The following is a 21,003-nucleotide window of genomic DNA, read 5'->3' on the forward strand; positions in this document are numbered from 1 at the left end:
AAGATCCCAACTTCCTATCCTGAGGATCACGGAGGGCCGTTCCTCCATCAACCGGGATAGCCGTAGCTATAATTACTGCCGTCACTACTGCATCTACCGTGGGAGCCTTAAAGGAATCCCTATCGTCCTGAGGGAGGGGATAAAGCCTCGCCATTGCCTTTGCCACCTTACACGGCAAATCCCATTCCTGACAAATCATCTCCCGGAGATCCTTGTTCATAGGGAAGGATCACGCCTGACGCTGAATGCCCTTCACCAACGGATCCTGGACAGTTTCCCCCAAAGCCACCTCAGGACCAAACTGAAGGGTGGACGACACCTGATCTATGAGTTCTGACAGCTCATCTCTATGGAAAATCCGCACTACTGAAGGATCCTCTCCAGGAATCCAACAATCCTGCTCCTGAGAGCCGTCAATTCCATCTGACTCCCCCAGATCACTAAGCGCAGCTTCTGCAGCTACAGGAGAAAAACATTGCCTGTCCTCTGACCACTCTAACCGTGGTCTCTCAGCCAAGACGGAAATAGCCCCCTCTTCCAATTGGGGGGGGGGGGGGAGGGGGGGTCCCGATCTCCAGGCCTGATACCGCGTCCAGACAAAATCTGGAGGAAAGCCCACCATTCCTGGACCGTCATTAGGCCCTTTTGTGCCAAAAACGGAGGCCGCAGGCCCAAAACCAGCCGGCTCCACGGGCCGCGTCAGACTCAAGATGGCGGCTGTTCCCGCCGAAACTGTTCCCGCTGACAGCGGCCCTGCCTACGCTCCCGCTGACCCGGAGACTCCCGACACCATCGATCCCTCCGCGGTCAAGTCGGGGGGTGCCGCAGCCACCTTTATAGGTGCACCGCAAAGCTACACTGAGCGCCCGGCGCCTCTACCCCTCGCCACGAGCACGCGCGACATCGGAGGAGCTGGGCCGCCATAAACCACGAGGGAAGGGAAAAGCTGTTCCGCAAACGCGCCAAACCAAAAACTCACTCACACTGCAAAAGCACTGGAGAAAGCGCTGCTCTCTCGTTCCAGCAAGGAATCAAAACCCCCGTTCGGTCCGCTGAAAATAAAGAAATAAATGCCCTTAAAGGCACAGTACTCCAACTCTGGCAGCTGGAAATTGTAAGGCACTCAAGGCTACAATACTGAGAAAGCAGCCGAGGCACAAAGCTGCCAAGCAAAACGAAATAGAATAACTGACCTTAAAGGCACAGTACTCTAATTCTGGCATCTGGAAATTGTAAGGCACTCAAGGCTACAATACTGAGAAAGCAGCCGAGGCACAAAGCTGGCCAGCAACATGAAATAGAATAACTGACCTTAAAGGCACAGTACTCTAACTCTGGCATCTGGAAATTGTAAGGCACTCAAGGCTACAATACTGAGAAAGCAGCCGAGGCACAAAGCTGCCAAACCAACAGAGCAGCACAGGGGGAGGGACCCAAACATAGGTGTAACACCCCAGGGGGAAAAACTGGGCCCCACCAGACCCAGGGCCCCAAAGCACTTTTTTTTTTTTTTTTTTTTTTTTTACACACACACACGTACAGGGTACTGCAACAGAATAAAGTTTGGAAGGAAAAAAAATCCTACGACCCAATGACAAACTACCTCACCAGATTATTGGAGACTGCACAGGCTGTCAACTGCTACCTCTGCTGAGACTGAGAAAATACTGGCTAGTGGAGGTTCTGCACAGGTTATATATACAGGCTTCAAAAGCTTAGTGTTTTCTCAGTCTCCCTCTGCTGGTAGGAGGACATAACCCACGCGTCTTGACCGGTCTGGAGGGTCGCTGAGGAAATGTATTTCTTCCAGGACAAGGAGGCCAACACTTACTATATAAGGGTGACTTCATCTGACAGAACCCAGCATGGACACGACCCAGAACTTTCTGAAACTTTGACAGCGCTGCACCACGTAGCACAAGTGCCTTCTCTCTTCAACACATCTCTTGTGCAATTTTTGATGCTTTCCCTTGAAAGTTCCTGTTTTTAGCTTTTTCTTAGTGTTTTTTGGCTTATATTTTCTTAATTTTTTGAGCAGCTGCATCAGCTCCCTTAGGTCTGAGCACCCAGTCAAGTACCCTTTTGTGTTTAAAAAGAAAAAAAATTGATTTTAATTTGGCTGTCCTGTGGCATTTGAGGTATTGATCCCCATGGCTGGTGGCACTACATCGCACTGGTGGCACACTGGCATCGAGGAGGTCTTCCCCTGCCTTGACATTGGGCACTACTAGGGTCCCATCAGACCAGACACTGGGGACACATCAGGCTTCAACATTTGTCTTCTGCACCGAGGGAATAGGTAGTGCTTCTCTTCAGCCCATTGGCAGAGGAATCTTCCCCCCCCCTCCCCGTGTCCAGGAAAGGGCCTTTCCCTTGGCACTCTTGTTCAGTCTGGATGTGAGACTAATGGACTGAGGTGGACACACTCGGCCTGTTCAGGAGGAGGATTTTGCCAAGTTTGACTCGGGCCACTTTTGAGCATCTAAGGTTGAACCAGAGGCAGTCTCAGAGGAGGGCTCCCTTGGTCCCCCTCAGGAAAAGGGAAAGTTCCTGCCAGTGGAACTCTCCTTTGTAAGGTTTTTTTTTTTTTTTTGAGGGAGATTGCTAAGACTATTCTATTTGGTTTGGAAGTCGAGGATGAGCCCGTGGCTGAGATGTTGAATGTCCTTGACTATAAGGACACGCTTAAGGAAGATGTGACAATGCCTCCGTAAGATATCCATTATGAGGCACAGATGAGGGATTGGGAGGAACCCCTCTTTCCATGCAGCCTGTGCTTAGGAAGGTGAACGCTGTACCGAGTCCAACTGTGAAGGAGGAGTGAGAGCTGAGTATATGTGTATTAGGGTATAGGAGCTATGGAAGTGTGTTCAGATGGAGGGGAAAGAAAGCAAACTGGAGAATGGTATGGAGGAATTCAGTTATGGTGGTTAGTAATTGGGAGAGCTACGGGGAAGGAGTGTATGCCACGAGGATATATGGAGTGATAGTTATTGAGAGAACTATGAGGGTGTCGGGGTGGTGATTGAAAGAGAAAGTTTTGGTAGTGTGCCAGAGGAGAAGGGGTTGAGAGCTGGGGGGAGGGTGTTTGTGTGTGCTAGATGCTCAGAACCTAATGCCGGTGTTAGTCTGTTAGCTCTGGACAAGTGCCGGTTCTGATCTGAGCTGAATGTTCAAAGGGCTTTAGCACAGAAAACAACATGCACATCAAAGAGGGCCACAGATTGTTTTTAAATGTAGTCAAATAGATGTTAATGAGGTCACTTGCTATTCCCTCCCAATGCTCAGAACAGCATACAAATGCCTACCACTGGCTCAGAGCTGGCATTGTGGGGTTTTCAAGAGGGTATTTTCTTATGACTATCTGTTGGTTTTGATTTGTGTTGGAAATGGAAAGAAGCCAGTGCAAGTCTCAACGCACTGGTACTAAGAAACAAATTTTGCCAGTCTGACCAGACCTGAAAGTGAAAGCACACACTGGTGCTGGTTTTCTGCACTTAAATGCAAGCCTTCCAAATGAAAAACAAATTTAAAAAGCTTTTATATTTAAAGGCGCAGAAGAATGACGCCGATGTGTACTCCACTTCCAGGTTTACCTGGTGCATGGGTACAAGAACTGCTCTTACCCACAAAACTCTTGTGTCATGCACCAGGCACATTTCTCCCCTTACTTTCAGTCTTATAGTGCGCATATAATTTGAATGACATTAGCTCTGAGCATTGGAGGGCTATGTTTCTGTGGTGTTTCTCCAGTATGGAACAGGCACTGTTTGCTTTAGTGCCAGAGCTTTGAGCATCGGGGCCGTGGAGAGGAAAGTTGCAGCAGACAAGGCATAGCTTGACAGTATCTAGAGGGAATATCTAAGCTTCAGGGGAGGGGGCAGTTGTCTTACTTGAGGGAAAGGAGAGCGGTGCTGGCTGGACTCATGGGAGGAGGGGGCTGAAGGGAAAGGAGTGAAGCGGTGGCTGGACCTATGGGAGGGGGAGGACTGGAGAGAAAGGAGAGAGATGCTGGATCAAGAGGTTGAAGGAAGAGGGAGTCAAATACTGAACCCACAGTGGGAAGGAGAAAGAGGGCAGGCAGATGAGCCAGATGCTAGAAGGGGTGGAGGAAGAGAGAAAGAGAAGCTGGGTTGGAGAAGAGAGAGACACATTGGTGTGGAAGAGGAATAGAGGGGAGAAGCCGGACACAGGTAACAAACAGATGAAATGATGTGCATGGGGAGAGGGGACAGGGACACAAAGGGGAGATATTGTGTGGGGATGGGTATATGGACACGGGTGCAATGCCAGACATAAGGGAGATGTTCGACACAGGGGGAGAGGATGGGGAGATGGAGAACTGATGATGGATATGGGGATATGAACACAGGGAAGTATAGGGATACAGAAGGGAGATGCTAAACGTGAGGGACGATAGGGACACAGAAATGGACAATGGATGGTGAACACGGAGAGAGAATAGATGTCAAATGGACAGGAGAACTTGGTGAGTGGGTTAAAGATAAGACAGAGGGAAGCATAAACCTGAGCCTGAGACCAACATGATTTTAAAATGTGCATATTGCCAGAGCTGGTGCTAGACATGGCTGGGCCCAGGATGAAATTTGGGAGGGGACCCCAAAGCCCACTACCAGGCTGCACTTTCTTCAGCTTTCAGCAGGCTTGGGGCTCTCCCAGGTCAGGGGCCAAGGGCAGTTGCCCTATTCACACCCTCCTAAATCCATCCTTGGCATGTAACATCTTTCAATTTTGCACAGTACAGGAGTAAATACATCTTTCTATATCTCTGGGGTTGAAGTACACAGCACCCAGAATTACAGAGTCTCTGCACCCTAGGACAACACTCCTGAACATCTGACTGTGAGTAAACTGTCTCTACTCACCAAAAGAAATCTCACATAAGTAGGAGACTCAGATGTGTTTTGGTGTGCCAATACCTCCTCCATTGATACCGACTCTCCATAGCAGAAGCAACTAGCTGATAGAGCCATTTAAATAAGAACCCCACCCAGGGCTATCCCCCCCCGCCCTATTGAACACGGCCCACTAGCAGCCCAAACCGAACTGATACCAAAATGAATACAGTCAAATTACTCCTAGAAATTTACTCCCTATCACTGATTCATCTAACACTATCCATCCCACTCGCAGAAAGCAATATCATACCCATACTGCAGAATCACCAAAGACTGATCAGACACTCCACACCTCACCAAACTGACAATTACCAAAATAAAGGAAGAATACCTACATGCGGACAACATCAACAAAACAGAAAGAAAGGTCATAACAAACACACACTAACTAACTAACTAACTAACTAACTAACTAACTAAGAAACAACACCAAACATAGAAGCCCCATACCAAAACAGTCAAGTGGGCTACATTAACGCCAGATCCGTAGTAAACAAAACAACAACAGTAACAGACTGGATCATGTCAGAAAACCTCGATCTAATTTTCATCAATGAAACCTGGATCCACGATCAAACGAATCCCATAATCCTTGACCTATGCCCTCCAGGATATAAAATCACTCACTGGACCAGAAAGGAAAAGAGAGGTGGAGGCATAGCACTAATCTACCGCTTCCACTTCACCACCGAAACCACTGCCGAGTCCATAACAACCCAACTTGAAATTGCCTCAATCAGAATCCACAACAAATCCCTGCTTGATCATCTGAACTGCGTCCTGTTTTACAGACCACCAGGTAATTGGAACGAAAGTCAGTCTAATTTCACGGACTTCATTTCAAACACTTGTGTAACCAACTCCAACATATTAATACTAGGCGACATAAACCTTCACCGAGAAGACCCAAACTCCACCAATGCACGAGAATGTAAGGAATTCCTCAACTCATGGGATCTCAAATGGCCACACATGCAAGCTACCACGTCAAAGGGCACATACTGGAGCTCTTCTCACACACACTGTCCACAGACCACAACCTACTAATAACAGATATCAAATGGACAGAAACACCTTGGACTGATCACTACAAACTAAACCTATCCCTAAATTGGCGGAAGAAAGGATCATACCATATACAAGAACATACAACCTACAGCACAAGAGGCCAAATAGACCCAAAAGCATTCTGGCAACAGATATGACAACAAATGGACAGCACGAACGGACTCCATACACTACCTCTCCGACTGGGACGAAAGATGCAGAAGTGTACTAGATGAAATAGCACCCTTAAGAACAAGAATATCACGAAGACAAAACTCGATACCATGGTTCAATGATGAATTGAAAAAACTCAAAACACAATCCAGGAAACTCGAACGAGCATGGAAAAAAATAAAAGATGAACACACACTCCACGCATGGAAACAAACACAAAAAAAAATACAAATGTGCAATAAGACAGACCAAAAGGTCTTATTACAAAACTAAAATAGGTCCGGATTAAAAAGACTTGAAGAAACTATTCCAACTCATAAATAAACTATTAAACACCACCCCAGTCACCACAACCAACACAGACATCCTATCCACAGACCAACTTGCTACTTCAATGACAAAATAATAAAACTACGCAATACACTTCCTCAGCACAACACCGACATCAAAAACTTCATCAGTGGCTTGGACCCAACCTTTGGAGAATACCCAGCAGACCGAACCTGGTCAAACTTTGCTCTCCTCACTGCCGAATGAGTTACCCATGCGACACACAGGTTCTCATATACCCACTGCAAATTGGACACCTACCCCAGCAACCTACTTAAATCCGCCCCCGACCGCTTCGTAGTTGACCTCACATCACACCTAAACTACATGCTCCAACAAGGTCTCTTCCCAGAAGAACATGGCAACGTCCTACTGACCCCAATACCAAAAAACACCAAGAAAAAAAACCCAAACAAACTTGCCAATTACCGCCCAGTTGCATCTATCCCACTAGCAGTCAAACTGATGGAGAGCATGGTGACCAAACAGCTTACTGACTATATGGACAAGTGCTCAATACTACATGAATCACAATCAGGATTGCGCCCCCTCCATAGCACCGAAACTGTGCTAGTCACTCTCCTGGCCAAATTCAAGCAAGAAATAGCTACAGGTAAAAGCATACTTCTCCAATTCGACATGTTGAGCGCATTCGACATGGTAAACCACAATATACTACTAAGACTCCTAGATTACTTCGGGATTGGTGGTAATATACTTAGCTGGATTAAGGGTTTTCTAACCACCAGAACATATCAAGTGAAATCAAATTCAAACATATCACCTCCGTGGAAAGCAGACTGCGGAGTACCCCAAGGATCACTACTATCACCAATACTTTTTAACATAATGATGATCCCACTGGCCAAGTCCTTATCCAATCAAGGCCTCAACCCGTTCATCTATGCAGGCGATGTCACAATATACATACATTCCCTTCAAACATGATCTGACAGAAATCACCAATAAAATCAAGCTTGGTTTGAACACCATGGACTCATGGACAAATTCATTTCGACTGAAACTGAATACTGAAAAGACACACTGCCTCATCCTCTCATCTCAATACAATACATATAAACCCACAACCATAAACACCCCAGACCACACCCTCCCTCTCTCAGCCTGAAAATACTCGGCGTTACAATCTACCGCAACCTTACACTTGAGAGCCAAGTGAACTCCACAACTAAGAAAATGTTCCACTCAATGTGGGAACTTAAACATGTAAAACTTTTCTTACCAAGAGAAATATTTTGTAACCTAACACAATCAATGGTACTAAGCCATGCAGACTACTTCAACGGAATTTATGCGGGATGTAAAGAACAACTCACAAAGAAACTCCAGACCGCTCAAAACACAGCAGTCAGGCTGATATTTGGTAAAACACGATTTGAAAGTGCCAAACCCCTCTGAGAAAAACTGCATTGGCTCCCAATCAAAGAACGTATTACCTTCAAAATCTGCACCCTGATCCACAAAATTATCTACGGCGAAGTCCCAGGATACATGACAGACCTCATAGATCTACCAACCAGGAACATATCTAAACCTCCACTATCCAAATTACAAAGGACTCAAATACAAATCAACCTATACATCCAGCTTCTCCTATATAAGCACACAACTATGGAATGCACTGTCAAAAGCTGTGAAAACAATCTACAACCATCTAAACTTCAGGAAATCACTAAAAACCAACCTGTTCAAAAAGGCATTCCCTACCGACCCAACATAAGTGCCTACACTTTGCAACACAGCAAAACCAAAGCTCGTAATGGACACTACATAACCTTTCCTCTCTCCGATCCCCATTATGCCTGAAACACATTAACCTTATTCAACAGCAACACAGCAAAACCAAAGCTCGTAATGGACACTACATAACCTTTCCTCTCTCCGATCCCCATTATGCCTGAAACACATTAACCTTATTCAACTGCAACACCACCTTGTATTTGTTTGTCTACCGGACTTGGCGAACGCCTTTACGGTACTATGTAAGCCACATTGAGTCTGCAAATAGGTGGGAAAATGTGGGATACAAATGTAACAAATAAATAATAGGAATGTCTCAGTATTATGATATGTTCTAAAACCATTCTGAGAATCATGAAGCAAGTTAACTTTCTGCACAAATTTAGATAATTGTGGTTTGGTGACTTCTGCCCTTTTTTGGTTTGTGCTTGCAGTTTTTGTGGAAGGTTGTTTTTTCTTTTTGTGTGTGTTTTTTTGTGACTAAATTAAATAAATTAACATCATGCAGATGCACCATACTATTAGAAGAGCCAATAGTACTCTTAGACGGTTGGGAAACTGGAATAATAACACTTTTCATAGCATCCCACAGATCAATCCAGAGACTTGTGGGTTGTGTCCACCTACCAACAGGTGGAGATAGAGAGAACACAGAGCTCTGCCATACAGGCTGCTGTGCAGCCAACTCCTCTTCAGTATTCTCTCTATCTAGCAGGTGGATGGTCATAATCTGTGCAGCTCTGGATTGATGGTGGCTCCTAGCCTGTCACACTGGTGTTGAGGTGTCCGTAGTTGGACCTTAAGGTTTACCTGTTGGGGCCAGGTCCTTTTCTTCCCCCCACCCCCCTTCAGTCCTGCTGGTCAGCTGGCTTCAAGATATTGGTTCAGCTCTATGTTGGCTCTGTATGTCCTTTGTTCAGTACAATCTCCTGCCTCTTTTGCACAACAGCAACCAAAAAAACCTAGAACACAGCAGTTTCTGCGTTGTTTCTGCAGCACAGCTTTTTCTGGAACCGGCAGCAACTCAGAGTTGAGGAGCAGCCTGTGGGCCTGGACTGCAAGGGTCCTTGGCGCTGCTCCTGTGCATAATTTCCTTTGGGGGATGTCGGCTCTGTAAGATTCCGTGTGGAGCTGCTCCTGGTACGGGAACTGGTGAGCACCAGAGCCAAGTGAAGCACTTATCCTGGGATTGGTTTTGACGGGCTCTGTGGGGAGCGCCTTGACTTGCACTCCTGCAAGCGCCATTTTTGAATCCACGTTGAGTGCTGCAACAGCTGACAGGGCACTGGAAACTCAGCAGGGAGCTGCTGAAAGGGAGAGTAACATAGTAACATAGTAGATGATGGCAGAAAAAGACCTGCACAGTCCATCCAGTCTGCCCAACAAGAGAAACTCATATGTGCTACTTTTTGTGTATACCCTACCTTGATTTGTACCTGTCCTCTTCAGGGCACAGACCGTATAAGTCTGCCCAGCACTATCCCTGCCTCCCACCACCGGCTCTGCCACCCAATCTCGGCTAAGCTCCTGGGGATCCATTCCTTCTGAACAGGATTCCTTTATGTTTATCCCACGCTGTTACCATTTTCTTTTCCACCACCTCCAGCAGGAGGGCATTCCAATCATCCACTACTCCCTCCGTGAAAAAATACTTCCTGACATTTTTCTTGAGTCTGCCCCCCTTCAATCTCATTTCATGCCTTCTCGTTCTACCACCTTCGCATCTCCGGAAGAGGTTCATTTGCGGATTAATACCTTTCAGATATTTGAACGTCTGTATCATATCACCCCTGTTTCTCCTTTCCTCCAGAGTATACATGTATACGAGAGTCCTGCTGCTCTTACCTTGGAACTTTGATGCAGGGATCCAGATTGGCACTGAGGCTGGGGAAGTGTCCTTTTCCCCGGAATTTGTGCTTGTCATGCACAAGGTCTTTCTGCTTAAGCGGGCTGGGGGGGGGGGGGGGCTCAGGGGCGGGAATGACCAGACGGTGGCTAGATTGTTTCGCCGAGATGAGCTTGCCTCTCTCATCCCTAGATCTCAAGACGCGCTTAAAAATTGCTTCACTAGATCCATTGCCTGCGGAGGCTTGTGCTCATCCTCTGATGTCTGGTACCAAGTGCTTACCTCAGACCTTTCATATCCATGAAGCTATGAGGTTCCTAATCTCTGGCCTATAGGACACCCCGGATGCGGGACTGCAAGTGGTGCGGGCCGTGGCGAGACTGTATCTGCTGCCGGCAGAGGAGTTGCAATCCTTGTGGGTTTCCAGAGTTCATTCTCTTATTACAGCCATCAAAAAGATGACCTTGCCTGTGGATGGTCCTTCACGGAGGTGCAGGTAGTCTCGATTGAGGAGATTTGCCTGTCTGCCACATGGTCTTCAATCCACATGTTATCAAATCATTACTGACTGGACGTTTTGGCGCAGGGGGATGTGGCTTTTGGTGCCTTGGTGTTCGTGGGGGTCTCTGGGTCCCTTCCTACTTGAGGACTGCTCTGGTGAATCCCACAAGTCTCTGGATTCATCTGTGGGCCGCTATGTAAGGAAAAATTAGTTCTTACTTGGTAATTTTCTTTCCATTAGTCCCAACAGATCCGTCCAGAGACCCTCCCTACTCCATGGTGTTCTACTTTGGAGAGGCGTTTCGCTGTAGTGTTTGACAGAGTCTGAGTTTCATTGGGGGCTCTTTGCCTCAGCGTTTGCTGGGAGGGGGCACTTCCCCCAGGTTCTTCTGCATGATTGGGTTGCTTCTTGTGCCTTAAAAAAAAAAGTAAGTTGTTTCCTAGTTAGGGCACATGGCTATCTGTGGCTGTTGTTGATGTTTTTAGAGGCAGGAGATTGGTTTGTTCACGGGTGTTTGTCGCTGCTATGGTATCAACAGTTCTGAAGAGGAGTTGGCTGTACAGTACCTTGTATGGCAGAGCTGTGCATTTTCTCTATCTCCACCTGCTGGTAGATGGATATAACTCACACGTCCTCTGGATTGATCTGTTGGGACTAATGGAAAGAAAATTACCAGGTAAAAACTAATTTTTTTCATTAAAGATCTGAGATTTTTTTTTTTTTTTTTAAAGTTAGGACGATCAGGTCATACAAATTCTGAATAATACGTTTGTTTAGCTAAATTCATTGATACTTATATTTTTTGAAAGTTAATCGCCGCCTCTCCTTATCCTCCATACTTTTAGATTTACGCCATAATCATTCGTTGATGACAATTCCACTCTAAGATGAAAACATCATCAGTAAACCATGGCACATTGGTATTCCTAGAGAAATGCCAATAACATAGGCGCTAATCTATCAAGAGTATCTTCTATAACATCATTCCATTCTACTAACAGTTTCCCAGGATCTGTTTCATTAATGTTTGAATACGGGAATACTGATTCCTAGAACATCCTTTCATCAGTCTTCCCTCTAGTATATCTGGTCTGTCTCTGATAGCCGGCAAAATATTACAGTTCATAGTGAAATTACAGCAATAATGATCAGACCAAGGGATTGGAGTCCCAAGTACAAATAGATATTCTGAATGATTTCCTATTACCAAATCTAATGTATGACACTTTTCATGAGTAGAACCAAAACTCGGAGGATCAACATGCACATTATCTAATATTTATTTATTTCTACATTTGCACCCCACATTTTCCAATCAAGTTGTTGGCTCAGTGTGGCTTATGGTTTATTTCAGATAGTCAAATTACATTGCTGTTTAGAGTATACGCAAGCCTTGTTCAGTGAATAAGAATTCAAAAACATTTGTATCATCATGATTCTCTTCATACAAGATGGAAGTTATAGATGACCACTGACCTAGAGGTCTATATACCAGTAAGAGTCCAATAGAATTTGATGTAGTATCACCCATTAATTGGCAAAGTAATAGCTCTAAGTCTTTTGCTATATAGGAACTAACTAATGAAAGTGACAAAAAGTTCTTATAAATAACATCTAAACCACCTCCTCTCCTTTCATTTCTTGAGACTTACAATATGTTATAACCAGAAGTGCAAACTTCTACTACTACAGGACCTGAATGATCTCCTAACCATGCTTCTGTAATTAAAAAAAATTGGTCCCAAATCAGAACCTACTATAAAATCCCTTAAAAGCAATGTCTTATATAAATCGATCTAGCTTTAACATAAAGACATGTTATATTTACAATCGGATGACAATATTGATGAGTGGGCAGGAATTTTCTTCAGTGTATACTTAAATGTTCTAGAATCTTCCTTACTATAATTAACACACAATCCCCTGCCATAAACTACTTCAATATTTTGTTGCATCACAGTAGCACAATTTACCAGCTGCCTACTAACTCCTATCATTTCTAGACCAGATATTTCACCGTTACCTCTCTTTTTGTGAGAACATCATTGGTGCAGGACATCAGACGCACAGAACCCCGCCCTGCACAGGCTAGCAACGCCGAAGATCGCTGGAGTGAGACTCAGCAGACAACACAGGACTTCTGCTGGCGGGATTTTGGGTCCCCCGCCAGCAAAACTACGCGACGGTGGGTGGGCTGGCGGGTGCATCGCGGTGGGTGGGATGGCGGGGGGGGGGGGGGGGGTGCATCGCGCGGAGGAGGGGCTTCCTTCGTTCTTCAAAGCAGGATCCCCCCCCCCCCACAAAACTGAACTATACAACACACACACACACACACTCTCTCTCTCTCTCTCTCATCTGGCAGCGCTTCCTGAACCCCCCCCCCCCCCCCACACACACACTTACTCACTCACTCTCATTTGGCCACACTTCCTCAACGCCCCCCCAACACACACACACTCTCTTTCATCTGCCAGCGCTTCCTGAAACCCATACCCCCCACACTCACTCATCTGGCAGTGGTTCCTGAACCCACCCCCCCACACACACACACTCACTCTCATTTGGCCACACTTCCTCAACGCCCCCCTCCCCCAACACACACACACACACTCTCTCATCTGCCAGCGCTTCCTGAAACCCATGCCCCCTCCCCACACTCACTCATCTGGCAGTGGTTCCTGAACCCCCCCCCCCCCCACACACACACACTCACTCTCATTTGGCCACACTTCCTCAACGCCTCCCCCCCAACACATACACACTCTCTCATCTGACAGCGCTTCCTGAAATCCCTGCCCCCCACACACACACTCACTCACTCATCTGGCACCCCCCACCACACACACACACACACACACACACACACACTCAGTCTCTCATCTGGCAGCGCTTCCTGAACCCCCCCCCCCCCCCACACACACACACACACTCTCTCATGAGAAAACGCTTGATAAAACGCCCCCCCCCCCCCCCACACTTACTCATCTGGCAGCACCACACACCCCTCTTATTCCAAGCTGAAACCCCCAACACCCCCACTCACCCCTCCATCACACACACACACTCTCTCTCACTCTCATCTGGCAGCGCTTCCTGAACCCCCCCTCCCCCCACACACACACACAGACACTCTCTCTCATCTGGCAGCGCTTCCTGAAACCCCATACACACACACACTCACTCACTCACTCTCTCATCTGGCAACGCTTCCTGAACCCCCCGCACCCCTCTTCTTCCAAGCTGAACCCCCCCAACACATCCCCCCCCCCCCCACACACACACTCTCTCTCTCCCCCTCCTCCAGCACACCAATTGCTTGGGTGCAGTGGCGGGAATCTCAGACAGCAGAGAGAGAGGGGGGGGGGGGCTGACACCAGAGAGAGAGAGAGGAAGGGAGGTATCTCTGTCACACACACACTCTCTCTCTCACATACAATGTCTTTCTGACTCACACTCTCACACACTCTGTCTCACACCGTATCACATTCACTCTCTATGTGTCACACAGTCACACACACACTCGCTTGGTCTCATACACTCACTCTCACAGAGAATCTGTGTCTCACACACACTCTCTCTCTCGCACACACACACTCTCTCTCACACTGTGTCTCACTTGCACAAACTCTCATTCTCACACACACACTCTCACAGACACACTCACACCCAGACTCACTCTCTCTCTCTCACACACACACACTCACACTTTCACTCTCTCTCACACACACACACACTCACACTTTCACTCTCTCTCACACACAGTCACTCTCACATACACACTCCCAAACATACACACTCCGAGGAAAACCTTGCTAGTGCCCGTTTCCTTTGTGTCAGAAACGGGCCTTTTTTACTAGTCCTATATAATAAAACGCACCTCCAACATTCTGAAGCTGACTGCATGGCTGAGGCATTCCTGCTCTCTGTATCCATCTCCTGAATTGACATGACGCACTTCTGGGTTCGTCACAAGCAGAAGTGACCAACCACATGAGGTTTCTCGGCTTCAGAATGTTGGAGGTGCATTCTATTAAATAGGATTGGTCAGTTCCTTGAAGCACAGCCAGAGCTCAGTGTCCTGCACAGTAACGCCAGAGAGAGAGGGGGGGGGGGGGGGGCCTGACACCAGAGAGAGGGAGGGGGGGGGGGGGCTGACACCAGAGGGGGGTATCTCGGTCACACACACACTCTCTCTCTCTCTCTCTCTCTCTCTCACAGTCAATGTCTTTCTCTATCTCACTCTCACACTGTCTCTCACACACTCTATATCTCACACTGTATCACATTCACTCTCTATGTGTCACAGTCACTCACACACTCTCTTGGTCTCATACACTCAGTCTCAGAGAGTCTGTCTCTCACACACTCTCTCTCTCGCACACACTATCTGTGTGAAACACACACTCTCTCACACTGTGTCTCACATACGCACTTGCACGCACACTTATTCTCACACAGACACACTCGCACCCAGACTCACTTTCTCTCTCTCACTCACACATTCACTCTCACATACACTCTCTCAAACATACACACTCCGAGGAAAACCTTGCTAGAGCCCGTTTCATTTGTGTCAGAAATGGGCCTTTTTTACTAGTTAATAATAATGGTCTTTCTTTTGACTAAAACAGCCTGTATATTTGATTACTTATCTTACCCATACTCGCCCTCACATACTTTGAGGTATGCTAATTTGTATGACTCCTTTCCTAGTGAGGACTTGTCTGAAAGCTGCTGTAAAATTGCCTTTAATTTTCAGGCCCCAATATTATGAAATTCTCTTACAAATATTATTAAGAGTGGGTATAACTTATTCTGTTTTTAAGACACAAGTTGAGATCTGGTTTACTTAAGCTTTTGACTCTTGATAAGTGCAGACTTATTGATGCTTGCTGAATTTTTAGTTATTCTGGCTTTTAGTTGAATGTTGGTATTTTACTGTTGTAAATTGTTTGGTTATGTATATGGTCAATTTCTCTGGCTCATAACAATTATTGTAATTATTTATATTTGGAGCTGGTGGGCATGATCCTGTGGTTTTTTTTTTTTTTTTTTATTGTAAGCTACTGTGATATTTAAACTGAAAGCAATGTATCAAGTTAATAAATCATATGCATAATAAAAGGGGAACTATTTTAGATGATATGCAGGACTTGGTGTAAGAGAGTTTTGAGGTTGCTTGGCAGTTGTGATCTTAGCATGGTATCTACTGTGACAATATTTAACTTTTGAAAGGGCAACTATGGGAAAATGAGAAAAGTGGTTAAAAAAGAAAGAGAACTGAAAGGAGCAGCTGCAAGGGTTAAGAGTTTAAATCAGGTTTGTATGTTGTTTAAAAATATAGTCTTGGAAGTCCAGGCTAGTTGTATTCCATGTATAAAAAAAGGTGATAGAAACGTAAAACAGTTGGCATGGTTAAATAGTGAAGTAAAAGGGGCTATTTCAGCCAAAATAACGTCTTTAAAAAGATGGAAAAAGGATTTGAATGAAGATAACAGGAAGCAGCACAATCAGTGGCAATTGTTTGCAAGGCATTGCTAAAGAAAGTGAAAAAAGAATTTTAAGAGGCTTGCTGTAGATGCAAAAACTCATAGCAACACTTTTTCAGGTACATCAGAAGCAGAAAATCTGAGCAGAGTCAGTTAGACCGTTAGATCATCAAGAAATTAAAGCACTCAGGGAGGACAAGGCCATAGGAGAGAGGCTAAATGAATTCTTTGCTTTGTTCTTTACTACGGAGGATTACAGAAATGGGATTTAAAGCTGAAGACATGGAGGAACTGAAAAATCTCGATAAAGCTGGAAGATGTAATAAGCCAAATTGACAAATTTAGAGTGGCAAATCACTGAACTAAAAAACAAAAACAAAATTGCAGATCTACTATTGTAATCTGTAACATCATTAAAATTGACCTCAAGATTGGAAACCATAGACTGGTGAGTCTGATATCAGAAAATGTTAGAAACTATTATAAAGAACAAAGTTGCTGAACACACAGACAAATGTGGTTTAATGGGATAGAGTCAACATGGTTTCAGCCAGGGGAAGTCTTTCCTTATCAATTAGGTACATTTTGAAGGTGTGAATAAACATTTTGATCAAGGTGAAGTGGTTGATGTAGTATATCAAGATTTTCAGAAAGTTTTTGACAGAATTACGTGTGAGAAAATTAATAAAGCCATGGGATAGGAGGCAATGTTCTGTTGTGGATTGGGAACTGGTTAAAAGAGAGAAAACTGAGAGTAGTGTTACTGTAAATGGTCAGTCCTCTAAATGGAGGAAGGTGAATATTGGAGGGCTCAGAGACCTGTACTGGAACCGGTGCTTTTAAATGATCTGGAAATGGGAAAGATGAGTGAGGTGATCAAATTTGTAGATGACACAAAATACTCAAAGTAGTGAAATTGAAGGAGAATCTTGGGCATCCAACTGTCAGATGAAATTGAATGCGGACATTTGAGGAAAAAGATGTAGGGGTCATTGTGGACAATGTTAATCTTCTGCTCAATGTGCAGCAGTGGCCAGAAATAACAAACAGAATGTTAGGAAATATTAGGGAAGAAGTAGAAAATAAAGCATTGCAGATCATAATGCCTCTGAATTGCTCCATGGTGAGACCTCATCTTGAGTATATGTGCCGCATCTCAAAGATGTGGTGTAACTGAAAAAGGTACACAGAAGGGCAACTAGATGATTAAGAGGATGGACTGACTTTCATATGAGGAAAGACTTAAGAGAGTTGCACTCTTCAGCTTGAAGAAGAGACATCTGAGTGGAGATAGAGCTATAAATCCTGAACGGAGTGGAATCGTTTGTACTTTTTTTTTTTTTTTTTTGAGTAAACAAAGGCTAGGGAGTGCTTGCCCTGGGATTTTTGTAGTATGGAGTGTTGTTGTGATTTGGGTTTCTGCCAGGTACTTGTGACCTGGCTTGGCCACTGTTTAGAAAACAGGATACTGGGCTAGATGGACCATTGTTCTGACCCAGTATGCTGCTCTTACGTTCCCATTTAAAACAAATAGGAAATTTGTTTTTATCATTCAGCTTATAGTTAAGATCTGGAACTCATTGCCGTAGCAAGTGGTAAAAGTAATTAATGTATCTGAGTTTTAAAAAGGTTTGGACAAATTTCTGTTGTGAAGTCTGTAAACAGTTAACCAAGGTAGACCTGGGAAAATCTACTGCTAAACCCTGAGGTTAAGTAGTATGGAATCTTTCTACGTTTTGGGATTCTGCTAGGTACATGTGACCTGGACTGGCCACGGTTGGATTCCAGATACTGGTCTAGATGGATCCTTGGTCTGAATCAGTACGGCAACTCTTATGTTCTGCTTAATGACAGGAAAAAAAAAACATTATTTCTTGTAATAGGTATTTCCCTTAGATGACAAGATTGATCATGCGCACAGTAACTCTCCCCTCCCCAGTAGTTGGGATCATTCTTGAGCAGTGGTGGAACTAATAGAGGTGACTGAAGAGATTGTTACTTGGGCTCAAAACTTTACACTAGTTCTGAGTCTGGGAGAGCGTTCCACCTCTGTTTACTGAACATAACCAATTATAAGAGAGAAACAATGCTTTGTAGTTTTGAGCAGAAGGCAGTTTAATAGACACTAGTAAAAAAGCCCCGTTTCCGAAACCAATGAAACGGGTGCTAGCATATGGCTTTTTTTTTGTGTGTGTGTATGTGTCACAGAGTTTTCGTGTGTGTGTGTGTGTGTGAGGGTGGGGTGTGTGTGCAGGTTGTTGATGTGTCTTTTTTTTTTTTTTTTTTTTTTTTCATTTGTTTTTTGGGTGGGGGGGGTTGGGGGATGTGCTGTGCTGGCAAAGTGGGATGGATTGGTGTGTGGCTTTGAGGGTGTGTTTCTGTTGTATTGTGTGTGTGTGGTTTTGTCTGTCAAGGAGGTTTGTGGAGGGGGTCTTTCTGTTGGTGAAATGTAAATGTGGTTGTAGGGGGGTCAGCCTTTGCTGAGTGGTGGATTGTTTTTTCCTGGGTTTTTTTTTTTTTGTGTTGTGCTGAGGCAGCAGTGTTGTTTTAGATGGGCGGAAGGTAGAGGAGCACGTTCTTGGTCTGTCGGTATGTTTTGGCCGTTTCAGGGCTGCTGTAGGGGAACGCTGGAAGTGAAATGTGCTGTGGGAAGCAGCGCCGTCTTTTTCCGTTGGGCTGGTGTTCTGGGCATCCTGGAGGTGGGAGACGGCTTGCCTGAGGACGCGGATGGTTGTTTTAAGTTGGCGGAAGGGAGAGGAGCACGGTCTTGGGCCGTCGGGGGGTGATCCGGTATGTTCTGTCCATTTCAGGCCTGCTGCAGGGGAATGCTGGAACATTTATGCGCTGCGGGAAGCAGCGCCGTCTTTTTCCGGGTGCTTGGGGAATCCCCGAGGTGGGAGATGGCTTGCCTGAGGCTGGGAATGGTTGGGCACGTCCTTGGCCGCTTCAGCAAAAGGGGAAGAGGAAGGGGGTAGGGAGTTACCTGCAGCCGCGTGAGAAACCGGGTATTCTTAGTTTGTTTTGTATTATTAGTTTGCATTTCTGTTGTAGAAAGAGTGGATGCCTTTCGAATGATGGAGGTGGTGTGTCGGTGTGCGGTTTTTTCGTTAGTTTTGCAGCCAGTCTCCAGCGATTCCTAGGCAGGGAAGGAGTAGGGAAATTTGCTGCTGGCTGGGTCGCGGGTAATCCTTCCAGCTGGGCCACAGCTTGTTCCTGTTCGCCCACGTCCCAGATGGTGAGGGGCACACTGTTCTCCGGCTCCACCGACTCCACGTCTAGCGAACCCAAATATAGTCTGTGCTATAGGCCCTCCGGCACTCTTCAGTACCGGTATTAGGCATTTAAAAATTTCTTCCCTCCCCCCCCCCCCCCCCCCCTTCCGGTCTATTTTTGCACATACCCACAACAGGAATATTCTTCTCTCGTTCAAGCGGTGGTTCTGTGCTCTCCGTGCTGCACAGATAATGAGCCATTCTGCTGGTGAATGCTCCTCCCTTATTGCCACGTAGTTTCCTCTGATAGGTCCGTCTTACGTTGCCTAGCGTTGCCTGGGAACGGTTTTGTGATGGTCCTTTGTGTTTCAGAACATTGAGTGTGTTTTTTCTGATTGGTCCGTCATGCGAGGGCGGGGCTGAGAGACATGGTCAGTGTTGTGGCTTCACCACCATGAATCTATGAACCCTTCAGGGAGTGACTGAGTGACTTCAGAACATTGTCTTCAGAACGTTGAGGGTGAGTTTTATTATAGTAGATTATAGGTGGTAGTGTTTATTTCTGTCACAATTTTAGGAATACCTTTTTTTTTTCTCCATTTGTATCCATCCCTAGTTCTACACTTTTCCTGTCCAAGTACTGCTTCAAGTGTACTGCATGAAATCACTTGGCGTTTACCTTGTTCAGTGTTGTTCTCTTCAAGATAGGCATAATTAAGGATTTTTCTGCAGAATTATAAAATGGCCTTAGCTTTTATGCGTATGATTCAGCAACTACTTTTGTGATCCAAGCTTGCTGCAATTAAATTTAATCAGTTATAATTGTTTGGTAGTACTTTTTATGATTTAAATATTTAGTTCACTTCCAATTTTTGTTTATATTAGGTATCCATCAAGGATTGAAAAGATAGATTATGAGGAAAGTAAAATGCTGGTTCACTTTGAGCGCTGGAGTCATCGCTACGATGAGTGGATATATTGGGACAGTAACAGATTGCGACCACTTGAGCGACCTGCACTACGTAAAGAAGGACTCAAAGATGAGGAGGAACATTATGTAAGTAGCAAGATCTGCTGTGTTGACTAATGTATTTGTTGGTAATAGGAGAAGTTGTTTCCTTGTAAAATGACTTTATTCTGCGTTACTGATAAACGGACTTCTGACATTTTTCAGCATTTGAAAGTATCTGTTTCCCCCACAACTAGCAAATTAAAATCATACAGTTGGGCTGTGATTGATGTTGCTGATATCTAGAGAGGAGTTTGCTAAAGAAAGGCTTAGAAAAGATTCATGGTATTCATAGGCCTTCTTGTTTTGCTGCCTCCCCTCAGCCTTTGTCAGTTTTTGACCACAGTAGTATATTTTGCCTCTTTTAATTTGTTGACTTGTGGTGTTTCCTGGTATGTCTCAATTATTCTTTTGCTGTTTGGTCCCAAGTTTCTTTTTGTATTTGGTGTGAAGCTTGATCAGTTTTAATTGACCTATTTTTAAAAATTTTGGCTTTTAATTCTGCTGCATCAGTTACTTTGGCTATGACAGAGAACCAGTGACTTGAACAGATGCCCATGTTTTAATCACAAAATGTCTGTCTTCATCATGATTACATGTGCCACTTTGCTGTGGATCAGGATGTTCATGGTTCCAGTGTCTGTACGGAAATGTCACTCCAGTCAGTTAAGCAGTGAAAGCTGCCTGTTTTACAGGTACAGTAAAGCTCTTCCC

At 45.2% G+C, this 21,003-nt stretch overlaps 1 protein-coding gene across 3 annotated transcripts in view; it reads left to right on the forward strand.

The window, feature by feature from the left end:
* The window catches only part of PHF20L1 (PHD finger protein 20 like 1), a 312,587-nt gene that overhangs the window by 38,018 nt on the left and 253,566 nt on the right, over positions 1–21,003 (forward strand). For all 3 annotated transcript variants that reach the window (XM_030219345.1, XM_030219361.1, XM_030219352.1), the window contains exon 3: positions 20,166–20,337. In XM_030219345.1, coding sequence (XP_030075205.1) covers positions 20,166–20,337 — 172 coding nt within the window. The remainder of the gene's footprint in view (positions 1–20,165; positions 20,338–21,003) is intronic.

The sequence above is a fragment of the Microcaecilia unicolor genome, chromosome 1, assembly GCF_901765095.1.
Source record: "Microcaecilia unicolor chromosome 1, aMicUni1.1, whole genome shotgun sequence".
Classification (NCBI taxonomy): Eukaryota; Metazoa; Chordata; class Amphibia; order Gymnophiona; family Siphonopidae; genus Microcaecilia; species Microcaecilia unicolor.